Source organism: Tyto alba, unplaced genomic scaffold (assembly GCF_018691265.1).
Source record: "Tyto alba isolate M040663 unplaced genomic scaffold, T.alba_DEE_v4.0 Super-Scaffold_28, whole genome shotgun sequence".
Classification (NCBI taxonomy): domain Eukaryota; kingdom Metazoa; phylum Chordata; class Aves; order Strigiformes; family Tytonidae; genus Tyto; species Tyto alba.
This window is the reverse complement of record NW_024881302.1, coordinates 19,223,328-19,236,534: the sequence shown is the minus strand read 5'-3', so window position 1 is coordinate 19,236,534 and position 13,207 is coordinate 19,223,328. Positions and strand designations below refer to the sequence as shown.

Here is a 13,207-nt window from a genome sequence, read left to right as displayed (position 1 = left end):
CATCAGTTGCATGATGTGTTGAGGGGACCCTCCCTTTGAACATCCAGCCCAGTACCGGCAGTCGGGGTGCCAAGAGGAGCTGTGCTTCTGTACCAATCACTTCTGAAGCAGCTCGGACCCCTTCATATGCTGCCAGTATCTCTTTTTCAGTTGGAGTATAACGGGCTTCGGATCCTCTATATCCTCGACTCCAGAATCCCAGGGGTCAACCCCGGGTCTCCCCTGGTGCCCTCTTCCAAAGACTCCAGGTAGGGCCATTCTCCCCGGCTGCAGTGTAGAGCACATTTTTAACATCATGTCCTGCCTGAACTGGCCCAAGGGCTACAGCATGAACGATTTCTCGTTTAATTTGTTCAAAAGCTTGCTTTTGTTCAGGGCCCCATAAAAAGTCATTTTTCTTTCGGGTCACTTGATAAAGAGGGCTTACGATCTGACTGTAATTTGGAATATGCATTCTCCAGAAGCCTATCACACCTAAGAAAGCTTGTACTTCCTTTCTGCTGGTTGGTGGAGACATAGCTGTTATTTTATTAATCACATCCATTGGAATCTGACGACATCCATCTTGCCATTTGATTCCTAAAAACTGAATCCCCTGTGCAGGGCCCTTGACTTTACCCCGTTTTATGGTGAAGCCAGCTCTCAAAAGAATTTTAACTATTTTCTCTCCCATCTCAAAAACCTCTTCTGCTGTATTCCCCCATATAATGATGTCATCAATGTATTGTAAATGTTCTGGAGCTTCACCCTGTTCCAGCGCAGTGTGGATCAGTCCATGGCACATAGTGGGACTGTGTTTCCACCCCTAGGGCAGTCTGTTCCAGGTGTATTGGACACCCCTCCAGGTGAAAGCAAACTGTGGCCTGCATTCTGCTACCAGAGGGATGGAGAAAAAGGCATTGGTGATATCGATTGTGGCGTACCACTTGGCTGCCTTTGACTCCAATTCGTACTGAAGCTGCAGCATGTCTGGCACAGCAGCACTTAGCGGTGGTGTGACTTCATTCAGGCCCCGATAGTCCACTGTCAGTCTCCACTCTCCATTAGACTTCCACACTGGCCATATGGGGCTGTTGAAGGGTGAGCGAGTCTTGCTGATCACCCCTTGGCTCTTGAACTGACGAATCAGTTGGTGGATGGGAACTACAGAGTCTCTGTTGGTGCGATATTGCCCTCGGTGCACGGTCGTGGTAGCGATCGGCACCTGTTGCTCTTCACCCTTCAGCAGTCCCACAGCAGAAGGATCCTCTGAGAGCCCTGGCAGAGTGGACAGCTGTTTGATTTCTTCTGTCTCCAAGGCAGCTATGCCAAAAGCCCACCGGTACCCTTTTGGGTCCTTAAAATACCCTCTCCGGAGATAATCTATTCCAAGAATACAGGGAGCTTCAGGCCAGTCACAACAGGGTGCTTCTGCCACTCATTTCCAGTTAGGCTCACCTTAGCCTCCACCACAGTCAGCTGTTGAGAACCTCCTGTCACTCCTGAGATACAGATAGCTTCTGTTCCTTGGAAATTCAACGGCATCAGGGTGCACTGGGCACCAGTGTCCACCAAAGCCTTGTACTCCTGGGGATCCGATGCGCCAGGCCATCGAATCCACACAGTCCAGTAAACACGATTGTCCCTCTCCCCCACCTGGCTGGAGGCAGGGCCCCTCTAATGCTGCTCATCGTATCCATTGTTGATGAAGGGGTTAGTGCGGTCTGTGCGAACCTCGGTCTCATCCTGGTTACTCACTTCTTGTAAGTACGACTCGGAAGTTCTCCTCATAGGATCAGGAGCAAAGTCAATTCTTCTACGCTGTTTGGGTAACTGATTAGCGGAGACTGGAGCAGCACTTATCCTGGAAGAACCTTGATTTGTAGCCATTCTTCCTTCCAACTCTCGGACCCGCTCCCTTAGAACGTAGGTGGGTTTCCCGTCCCATTTCCTCATATCCATGGTCGTGCAGGTAATACCATAGGTTCCCCCATGGTGTATACCGTCTCACTTGAGTAGGGAGTCGTTTGCTCCTGATAGCCGAGACCTTAGTCTGTGGAGGTGGAGAGTAGGACATGTCCTCTTTGAGTTGTCGGACTTCTTGTGACAGTTTCTCCACAGCCACGACGATGGAAGAAGAAAGACTTTCTTCGTAGTGCCGGAGTCGGCGAGCCAAGTCATCCATAGTTGGTCCCTCTTCGTCTCTCCAGTCAAATACTGCTAGTGCATTCGAATGTGAAGATGGAGCACTCCGTATAAACTTCCGCCACATGGGCCGGGTGCATTGGACTTCATCTGGGTCTGGGGGTAGCCGCGCATCATCTGGATCATAATAAACCATCTCCCGCACAGCCAGTTCCCTCCGGTATTGGATGCCTCTCTCCACGGCAGTCCACTTACTTAGATGACATGTAAGATCTTCCTTGAAGGGATAGCTGTCCCTCACGCCTGACAGTAGTCATCTCCAAAGGCTGAGTGTTTGTGTCTTTCTTCCAATAATCTTGTCAATGCCTATGTCCCTGGACAGGGATCCCAGTTGCCTGGCTTCTCTACCTTCTAATTCCACACTGTTGGCCCCGCTATCCCGGCATCGGAGCAGCCAGGTAAGGAGGTGTTCCCCTGGATGGCGGCTGAAGTCCTTTCGCATGTCTCGTAGTTTACTCAGGGATAGGGATTGGGTGATTACCACTGGCTCTGCATCCTCCTCCTGTTCTTGTGAGGGCCCTGGTTCACCATCATCTTTTACAATGTGAGGGGATTTTTTAGTGTATTTCTTCTTCTGTATGGGAGCAACTGATACTGTTGTGGATTGATGCTCCGGTTCACCTGCAGTACTTACCGTAGGGGTCGGATTGGCTGCAGCGTCGGTCGCCCGAGTTGGAGTGGCTGCAGTGCCTGGTGGGGGTGTCAGGGTGGTTGCAGTGCCGGTTGTTTTGCTCGCAGATGCAGAGACGTCTTCCTTTTGAGGGTACTGCATGGTGGCAAGCAGGGTTCGGTAGGCATGGGCCAGGCCCCAGCATGTTGCAATGATCTGCGTCTCTCTTGAGGTGTCAGGATGACAGCACACCTTTTCTATATATTTTACTAATTTCTCAGGATCCCGCACTTGTTCAGGGGTGAAGTTCCAAAACATTGGAGGTCCCCACTGCCCTAGGTACTTGCCCATGCTACCCCACACTCCCAACCACTCATAACGCTGCAACCCTGGGGTAGAAATCTGGGTGGTATTCAGAAACAGTTGCTTAACCCGAAACAGAACCTGAACCACATTCAGGAACACTACAGCTTCCAGAAACAAGACAACGTTAATATGAGCATTCCATGGATATTCAGAGTTCTCAGCATTCTCAAGTATACTTGCAAGTAGCTTGGAGAAGGGGAAGATGGAAAAAGGTATCTCCCCCTTGGGTGGCTTTCCGAGGAGAAAAGGTGGAGGGTATAGTTACTAACCCACTCCAGTAGGTGCCCTGTAACTCCCAGGACTGAAGATTTTATCATGCCATAAATTAGAGTTACATAATACAGCAAGGCAAAAATCTTAATCCAATTCCCACAGGTAATAAGCAGCAGCATGGGGACTACATATGGTAAGTAATGTGACGTATAACACAACTGCAGCAACAAACCCCACGATTTTAGGAGCCAAGCAAATGACACTATAACAGGATGGGCAGTCGGCATTATAACAAACTTGATAGTACCCACAGATCAAATCTGTTATTATCTCAACCCTTCGTGCCCCACGTTGGGTGCCAAAAAGGACTGTTGTGGTTTGAGCCTGGTCAGCAGCTAAATGCCACACAGTCGCTCACCCACCCTCCCCCCACTTGGGAATGGGGAGGGAATCGGAGGGGCAAAGATAATCGGAAGGTTGAGATAAAAACAGTTTAGTAACAGTAGCAGAATAATACACTGACAGCAATATCAGCAGGTAATGTACCATACAGCTGCTCACCACCCGCCCACCAACACCCGCCTGCTCCCAGCCAGCGATCCCCAACACAAAGGCCCCACAGCCACCCCACCCCTCTCCTGCCTTTATATGGTGAGCACAGTGTCACATGACACGGACTATCAGCCAATCGGGGCCCAGCCCTCCAGCTGTGCTCCCCCCGCCCCCGCACACAGGTGAGGGCACTGGGCCCTGGGGAGCCCCGGGGGTCTCAGGGGGCTGCAGCTCCTCCAGCTACTGAAACCAACAGGAACTCTAGTCCAGCCCCAACCAGGACAAGCAGCAAGACAGAAACAATGCCAAGAGAGATTTACCTTTAGGGAAAATCTCTTCTACCCGATCATACACCTGCTCCTGCCCTCTCCTGTCTTTGATTTTTATGATTTGTTGAAGTCTGAGCATGTATTTTCAGAAGGGCACAAACTTTCTTTGCATGTTACATGTGAAAAAAACCCAATTGTATTATACAAGGGCTGAACAAATCAGTCTAATAATGTAAAACTTAGTCACATCTCTTCCTCTTTCCACACCAATTATTTGATGTGAGAATATTCAACCTCTTTTTTAAATTCCATCAACAATAAAAATAAATCATATTCTTCCTAAGTCATACTTGCCTTTGAGCATCAAGGGGACCAGGTGATCTAAACATGGCATTAATTTGTGGTTTGAGATACATGCTACTTGAGAAATTCTTCGTGTTACATGTTCAAATCCATGCAAGTCAATGAGTTTGCATTTAAGGCGGCTTTCCTAGAAGAAAAAAATAAATCTCTTTCTCTCTCCCAGATTGCCTCTTCTCGTGGCTGTACAGTGAGTTGCAGCTGAGAAGAGATGCGGATGAGTCAAGTGAATCAGTTCACTGCCACACAAAACACAGGAGGTGGCACTGGGACTGGTGACAAAGTTGGCCTTAGATGCTTCATCCCTCTAGATCATCTCCAAAAAAGCTGCATAATAAGTGCATGTGGTCTCTCTGTTTATGGGGACTGCCACATCACAAGGGGTTTGGGACTTTTAGTTTTTGTGATGATGGAAATTTTTCTGGAAGCCCAGTTTTTGTGCTTACAGAGCAGAAAGGACGACAGAACTGCAATCTTCAGCTCACCCAAATAATACCAGTATGGAGAGTATCTGAGGAACAACACGAGGCAGTAGCAATTGCCATTGGCTGCAGTAATTCAGCAAGCACATGATGACTTTTTTTCCCATGACAAAATTTCTGATGGATATTCTTGTCTGGAAGTAGTTGTTTGCTAATTGCTCCATGCTAGAGAGTGGTTCTGCTCAATGGCAGGTTAAATTACTCCATAGTTTGCATAGCAGCTTATAAAGCATTTTGGGTCTTTCTGGGTGAGAAATCAGTTATGTAAAAGTAATTTTACTTTCAGAATCTCAATAATCTAGATTATATCAGATAAGTAGTTGCTTCCATACTGAATTTACCCATTTACTACCTAATAAATTCTGTTTACAGTTGTTTATGCAGGGCATAATCTTTTTTCTATGATTATTGTAATAGTCAAATGGCTTTTTAACATTCCATTCAACTAAATAACTATCTAAAGATGTAAAATTGGGGAATTCCCCACATGAGTAGATCACACCAAGTCAAAATTAAATGAGTTTTGCAAAGATCTGGTAAATTTTCCCAGCCTGCTCATACCAAAATGCCTCAGTTACTAATTTTTGTTACAATTTTAATCTTGTAATTTCTTGTTGGCAGATTCACAGTCAGTGACATTCTCTGTCTTCACTCAGAGATCTTGTGCTTCCAGTACAAAACAGTCCAGGAATCCTTCTGATCCTTAAAAATATCACCTTAATGAACACTTCTCCACTGATAAATGTAAAGCAGTATATTCAGTTGCAGTACTTACTGCATTCCGCAGGACACAAGAGTTTTGTTTGATGCAATTCACACTGAACAATAGCTTGGTGTTGATTTTATCAGGATAAGTTTGGAATAGACAAAGCTATGGATTTAATATGGTATTATAGATCCTGTTCTGTAAAGCTTTTGTTGCTTTATCAAATATTCTGTTTCTACCAGGGAAGAGTTTTTAGGAATAATCTGGACAGCTTTCAGTGTTTTGATTGTACATGAATAATGCCAGACATATTTCCTAGAGAAGAAATAATTGAATTTAATGAGATCCTTCAATATGATCAATATCATTTAATATGATTAACACTATCGAGGATTTCATTGAATTGTTGCAACTTTTCATATATTATTTAGTTCCTTACCTTTTAGTCACACTGAACAGGCATAACCAGCATCTGATAAATGCATTTTAAAAGCATCTAACTTAATATAGCTACATCAGAGAAAGCTTCATTTTTTCAAGTCCTGAGTTTTTTCCAGGTTACAGGAGAACAAACAGTAAGCCACCAATTTGACTTTTTAACTCCCTATGTATTTTGCAGTGGTTTGAAGATAAGATCAGTGTCCTTTTTTATAGATGTGTTTCAAATTTTACACAGTACTTCTAAATGATCAGCTTTTCATCCATGCTAACCCTAGGTGTCACGTAGTTTGTCTCATCTGACCATGTCCAAGACTTCTTTTAGTTGTTATGGTCCACAGCAGGATGCTTTTATCCTATGAACAGTTTACCAAATCACGTATGTGTAAAGTTGATCATAAATTAATTATTTGTACCTTTCAGCCAGGGGTTGGGAGGTGCAACTTTAAGTTGCTGAAATACAGGCAAGAGATTAACATTTGAAAAATAGTAATAGATGTTCATTTTCCTTGGGAAGCAACCCCTGCTTTGTGCCATCCTTTTCCTTTGCACAGAAAATTCCTTTGCACAGGAGAGGTGCCTGAGCAGCAGGCAGGCAGCCAGGGGAGGCTGGGGAAGGGCAGTGCCCAGCGCCCTGCAGCGTTTGTTGAGGCCAGCCCAGACACCCTTCCCCTTAGGGCAAGTAAGTTCCCCTTAGGGCAGGTCTTGTAGCAAACACTTTGCTGGTGCCAGTTCGCCGAGCTGCTGAGAATCTGCTTGGAATTTCTTGTACGGTTTATTTTGTGATAGGGACCTGAAGCTTCCTTGTCCCCACCCTTGGGTCAGCAAAAGCTCTCCCACTTGCTGGATTTATTTCCATGTTTGATAGGTCGGGCTGTGCCTGAGGCACAAGGGGACACCCACCCGCTCCAGGTAGATGTATGCATTAGGGATGCAATAATATGATATATTATCTACAAGATAATGTTACAGAGCAATAATAATAAATTATTATATATAATGTAGTGTTATAGATACTATATCTGATATTAGTGTTACAGATATTATATCTTATATTAGTATTTCCCTTTGCATTATATACTAGTCTTTTAAAGCAGAATGCTCAGGGTTCTGTTGAACAAAGTGGGCCCCAAATTGGAAAGAGAGATTCTTTCAAGATATTTAGAGGCAAGAGACAGAACATATGCTCTTTTTCCAAATATCCCCCATGAAACAGAGGAAGAGAGATTTTGTAGTGAGATGCTTCAGACATATAAATCTCCAGCACTTCTAAATAATACTCCATTTACTGGATTTTTTCTTTAAACTTTCATGCAAAATGGGCAATGGAAAATATGTAGGAGCAGAAGGGTTTGTAAAATCGGACTGTTAGATGCTATGAACATAGTTTCGTAGAAAAGCAGATGCAAAAGATTAGATACAAAGGAAGAAAAACTTGTTCATCAAATACGTGGTAAAACTTGTGTGCAGTCTTAAGAGGTGTCAACGTTTGCTTTCCAAATCTGTAGCACTACTGATGTGGCCTGAAGCTTGGGGAGCTTGGGGTGCAGCAGCAGATGGTTTATTTGTGTGCTTCGTGGGGAGGCATTGCCCCCCGGAGCAGAGCGCCCGGGGAGCGCGCTGCCACGGCTCGGCGCGTGCCATTGCTGCGTCTGATCTTCATTAAGTTTCCAGCTTCAGCTGATGAAGTACAGATGTGAGCGGCTTTCCAAGGAGGAGAAAAGGAGGAGGAGGGGAAGAACCGGAAATTCCCAGAGCATGAGCTGGGGGCAGGGTAAATCATTACTTGGCATTTTATATGCGACAGCGGGGCCAGGCCTGGAAAGAAGAGTTGCTGCCTTTTAGGGATGTAAGGACAGATTTGTCCTTCTTGCTACACTAACAGCTTTTGAGAAAGAAACCGTGGTTTTGCTTGGGATTTAAGTGAGCCTGTGCTGCATCTCCTGTGTCTTGTTCCTTAACCTGACCTGCATTAATTTGCCCACATTCCCGACGGGCAGCCAGACTGATGAGCAGACCTCTTGCTCTGGTGCTGGCGATGCCCGTCTGCCAGGGAGGTTGTGCTGTCCTGAGGCTGAGGCTGGTCCTGAGACACAGAAACATGGAAATGCATTGCTGATGCTTCTCAAATTGATCTTTTCTAAACCCACCCCTTGCCTGCAGGCCTGCCTGCTCCTGCTAGCGAGCCTGCTGGGTGCTTTGAGCCGAATAGTTTTGCAAGGGAAATGTCTGAAAAAGAATTTGGCGTCATAAGAAGTGTCTGTTCTTTCTGATCAGCCATGGTGGGGAGAGGCTGGACGTGTCTTTTTAGGGCGAAAGTAAAACTGAGGCTCTGACTAAAGGGCCGCTGGTCTTTCTGCAGGAGCTGTGGTGGGTTGGTCCCGGTGTCCTGGCGCAGGGTTGGGAGCAGGGTCTGCTGCGTTGTCCCCGCTGGTTTCAGTGAGACACAGTCTGTGCCGCTGCCCGGCCGAGGCCCGGTCGCGAGGCTCTGTGGTGGCCAACAGCTCTGCACTTTGTGCCTCTGTTGGGCAGTGAGACCTCTCATGTAGTGTGTGGTAGTTTATTTTTGTAAAATACTTCAGATCTTTTGCATTTCATGGGGTGGTGTTACTCTGGTACCTTTCTAGTTTTTAAATAAGATATAATAAACAATATACTAAAATAATAAATACAAATATATTAATATCATAAATTCATATGAAGATGGTCTTTGCAAGCAAATGGTACGTTGCTACATCAGAAATACTCGTATACCTTAGCAGCAGTATGTGGAGTGTGGTGCTAAAATTAATGGTCTCTCAAAGCAGAAACAGTTTTCTAATATTTTGCTGCAGGAAGAAAATTGAAATAATACGTGTATGTACCTTACAGAGCAGCGTCCTTCTTGTGAGGGACATGTCTGCTGGAGAGAACCAGCCTCTGCTGCAGCTCCACACGGACATGAGGAGGTTTGTCTGTGGGCTCTCTCCTGTGCAGCGGCTGGCAAAGCCACCCTTCGCTCCAGGGGGAGATTGGGAACTCCTCTGTGCAGGGCCAGGGTTGATAGACGACTCATTCCTTCAAGCACTTCTGGAGGGCAGAGGCAGAAGGGGTGATCAGAGGGAGGCAATGCTTTTACATTTCATAGGTGTTTGTGCTGGTGAGCTGCTCTCAGCCTGTATCTTGCTTTGGCCTTAGTGCTGGGTAAGCCCGTGCAAGCACTGCTCTGCCATGAACAGTTCCAAATTCATTGTCTTTGGTCTGGTTTGACCACAGTGCTGAATTCTGATGTGTGCTCACCGTCTGCCCAGCTGGGACCGTTGGGAAGGCGGTGCTTGCCAAAATAAAACCAAATGCAGACCACATCAGCTGGAGATGTTTCTTCCTCGGCATTTGCTGCACCCAAGCGGTACCCGATTGCTGGAGCCTCTCAGGTTAGTTCTGTAAATGGTTCGGAGTGGAGGAGAAAGAGGTGGGCTGGCAAAGCTCTGGCTCCTGGGGGCAGAGGTGTATCTGGGTGGTCCACGCTGTACGGCTGGCATGGGTGCTGGGGGCAGGCTGTGCGTGGGGAAGGAGCTGCCGGAGAGGAATCCCCGGGGCAGCAGCTCCCACTGAGTTTTGAAGCTGGCAGGAGCCACTGCCATTTAGGAAAGCATAACGCAGCCAAAAGAGGATGAGTAGCATCTTCTAAGTCCTGCTGTGTGTCTCTGTTATCTTTTAATTTTGTACTTTAAAATATACTATTATTTGGTCTATTTCCTTTCAGAAGTTTCCACTCCCTGTAGTCTAATTAAGTTTTCTCATCCGTTTGTCTGTTCAAGCCCATGAACTCTCATCTTCTGGCACTGAGGGAATTGCAAGCTGTCAAGGCTTTGAAAAATGAAGATTTTGATTTCCTTTCAGAAACTTGCTGTTAGTCACTCTGACAAAGCACAGCACAGGCATGTGTTCCTTCACTCAGAGTGCAATGGCTATTGGCAACTTCTTCTGGCATGCTACAGATTTTGGAAAATACATTTCTTTTCCTTGTGCGTAGTGAAGCGCAATCATGCCCACGTGCACAAGATTTGACATCTTTTACTAATGACAGAACCACTGTCCTTGTTGATCAAAGCCAGGTGACAATAACATGACCTAAATGTTCTTTAAAGGTGATTTTCCTGCTTTTTCCAGTTCCAGATACAGGCAGTGGCTGGAATAAAAAAGAAACCAATTCCAACTTTTCAAAAATTATGAAGGTCACATCTTTTGCTGATATAAGTCAGCGTTTCTATATTATGTGGCGATGCATAGACTTACACTCAGAAGGATCTAGCACTGAAGTTTATGTAAGGCCTTTCCAGTTCAGAAATTACTGCACTCTGTTTCTGGGTTCTTTTTGGCCTCCCAGTCTGGGGGACTTGGATGTGTCAGAGCAGAACATGAGAGGAGGCTGCATTTGAACTACATTCAGCATGGACATGCAAATGTAAACAACTCAGTAAAATATTCAGACATGCATTTTTGCTTTTTTAAGCAAACAAAACTTCTGAACTCTCTGAAATTTGCCCTGATTTATCACTTCCGATCCTATTTTTTCTCTGTACTGTTTGGCCTTAATGAAATTTATGTCAATATTTACGTTGATTACTACATGAAAACTTTATATCAGTTGTAGTTGCAAATACAGGTTGATCGAATTGTAAAGTAAATTAGGAAAAGCATTTTTTCTCTGCCTTTGTTTACTGTATGTATTTGACAGCATGTTGTGTCTCATCTGCTTCCCGGTTAGTCACTTTCCCCTGTTTGTGCAGGGCTTTCCCACAGCAACTGAGAAGAGCAAAACATTTTAATCATAGGAAAACTGGAAGGGGATTTGCTTCCAGATGCAGGACTTGGAAATGTCATTCAGCTCTTTTTTGTTTTTCTTTTTATTCCTTGCTTTTATCATTTAGATACCTATTTTGTGCTGTGGTGGTGCCTAAGAACTGTGTGGACCGTACCTTCACTGAGGGCCACACACTGAAAAAACACACAACCACCATCTTTTGAATGTTTATGGTTTCTGTTAGTCAAACATACTGCATTTTATCCTGAAGATCCTCAAATGTAAATAGAACCTGTGAAAATCTTTGTGTGTCACCCCACGTAATGGTCACCTGCGTTGCAGTCCTTGTGTTGAGCAATGCTGCCTGCTGAGACCTGACGTTCCTGGGTGGGAGCACGGTGCTCAGCCAGTCCCTGCCTCTGTCGTAGCGGAGGAGTTTGCAACGTTAAGTGTGAGCTCTTAGCCCCGAGTTCTCATTCTGAGCATTGCAAAGCTTTTCTTTGTGCCATTTTTTATGCAGGTTTTAAATTAGAACATGACGGTTTAGTCAGTTGTTTCTGACACATCACTCCCTGTCACTGAGTGCAACTCTTAGGCTCCTAATAGCTGTTCCACGTTTGAACTACGCATGACAATAGTGGGATGTTTCCAGTGTAAGGTTTATGTATGTAAGACTTCTCTTACAGTATTTCTTTTGAATTCTGAGGGTATTGTAAATGTCTATATGTTGCAGCTACAGCAAGAATCACGGTGATGAGTGCATGATAGAGGTTTATATACGTGCAAACGTAGCTGCATTTGTTTCAACATTGGTGTAGAACAAACCCCACAATATTTCCTTAAAGCTTCAGCTCCAGAACTAAACTTTATGTCTGAGGCCTTTCTGTTCCTCTTCGATCTTCATGCAGCAGCTGGAGTCTCTTTGTTACATCCAGCAAGTGTCCAGTGTACTAATGCTTTTTCCGTTCACACCCTCCTCTTTCCTCACATCTTACCTGCTTAGTACCCAAGCCTTGAAGGTGACACCATAAAAGCTCTCCTTTTCTTTCCCGTTTCTCACAGTGAGGCTGTCTGGGAGAGCATGGCTCGCATGTGTGTGAAGACTCAGAGGCTCGATGTTGCCAAAGTTTGCCTTGGAAACATGGGTCACGCAAGAGGAGCCAAGGCGTTGAGGGAGGCTGAGCAAGAACCAGAGCAGGAGGCCAGAGTGGCTGTGCTGGCCATTCAGCTGGGCATGCTGGTAAACCCACCAACCATACACATCCAGGAAGAGCCACCCCGCTTAACTAGGGACAAAAATGAGAAACTGGTCATTTTTAAAAAATTCTGAGATGAGAAAAACCTTGAAGAGGAGTGAAATCTATTGTTGGGTTTCCAGGAAGTGATGAAGAATAGTTCTGACAATTATTTTCCTGAAGTTGAGTTTTTTCCTAGGGAAATGGGCATCTCCTTCAGCACTGCACAATCCCATGCTGCACGATTCCTGCGTGACACTCATCAGGGGATTTCCCTAAACTCCAGAGGCTCAGCAGTCCCCTGAGCCCTTTTTGTGTTCCTCAAAGAGTACATGGGAGTGAGCGTGGCAGAATCTGATGCCTGCAAACAAGAGTATCAAGAGCCATAGCCACCTAAGGGCATAGCAAATTAATTTGTCTGTTTTCTTAACTACTGTACATCTTTTAAGGATGATTTATATGTGAAACAACAGAAAAACTGTTTTCTTGGGGCATAATTCTTCCAAGCTTAATCATTCCAGGTTTGACTGGATTAAAAGAATAGGATGTACTTTAAAGTTTTCTAGTTAAACGTTTCAACAAACATATTTTAAGGTCCAATATGGAAGATGTATGTTCCATTTTGACATGTTTGTTTGTAGAGTGAAAGGCTAAAGCTGCGTTCTGCCAGAGTGAGGGCTGGCTTAAGGCAGTTAAACAGTTCAGGCAAAATTGATGTTTCCTGTGGGGCTGGAGAGCTCTGAGGAGTCACATTCGCTGCTTGCGCTGTCTCAAGGATGCCTGCTCTACTGCAGTCACCCAGATTTCCCTCCTGGCTTCTCCTGTCATGGGAGCAGTAACCTGCCTGGATCCCGCACAGCCAGGGGATGTGGTCAGGCTGTTCTCCCCGTAGTCTGGTGCACGGGGCCCCTTGTACCTCTATCTGGAGCCTGACCCGGCACCAAATACATACCAAAACAGACTTTGTCTTTCCCATGTGTCCTTACTGTAGGCTGAACCCACTCCC

The 13,207-nt window shown here is 45.4% G+C and overlaps 1 protein-coding gene across 4 annotated transcripts in view; it reads left to right on the top strand.

Annotated features, from left to right (window-relative positions):
• Positions 1 to 13,207, top strand: part of IFT140 (intraflagellar transport 140) — a 100,366-nt gene that overhangs the window by 78,973 nt on the left and 8,186 nt on the right. For all 4 annotated transcript variants that reach the window (XM_042798950.1, XM_042798952.1, XM_042798951.1 and 1 more), the window contains exon 19: positions 12,029 to 12,206. In XM_042798950.1, coding sequence (XP_042654884.1) covers positions 12,029 to 12,206 — 178 coding nt within the window. The remainder of the gene's footprint in view (positions 1 to 12,028; positions 12,207 to 13,207) is intronic.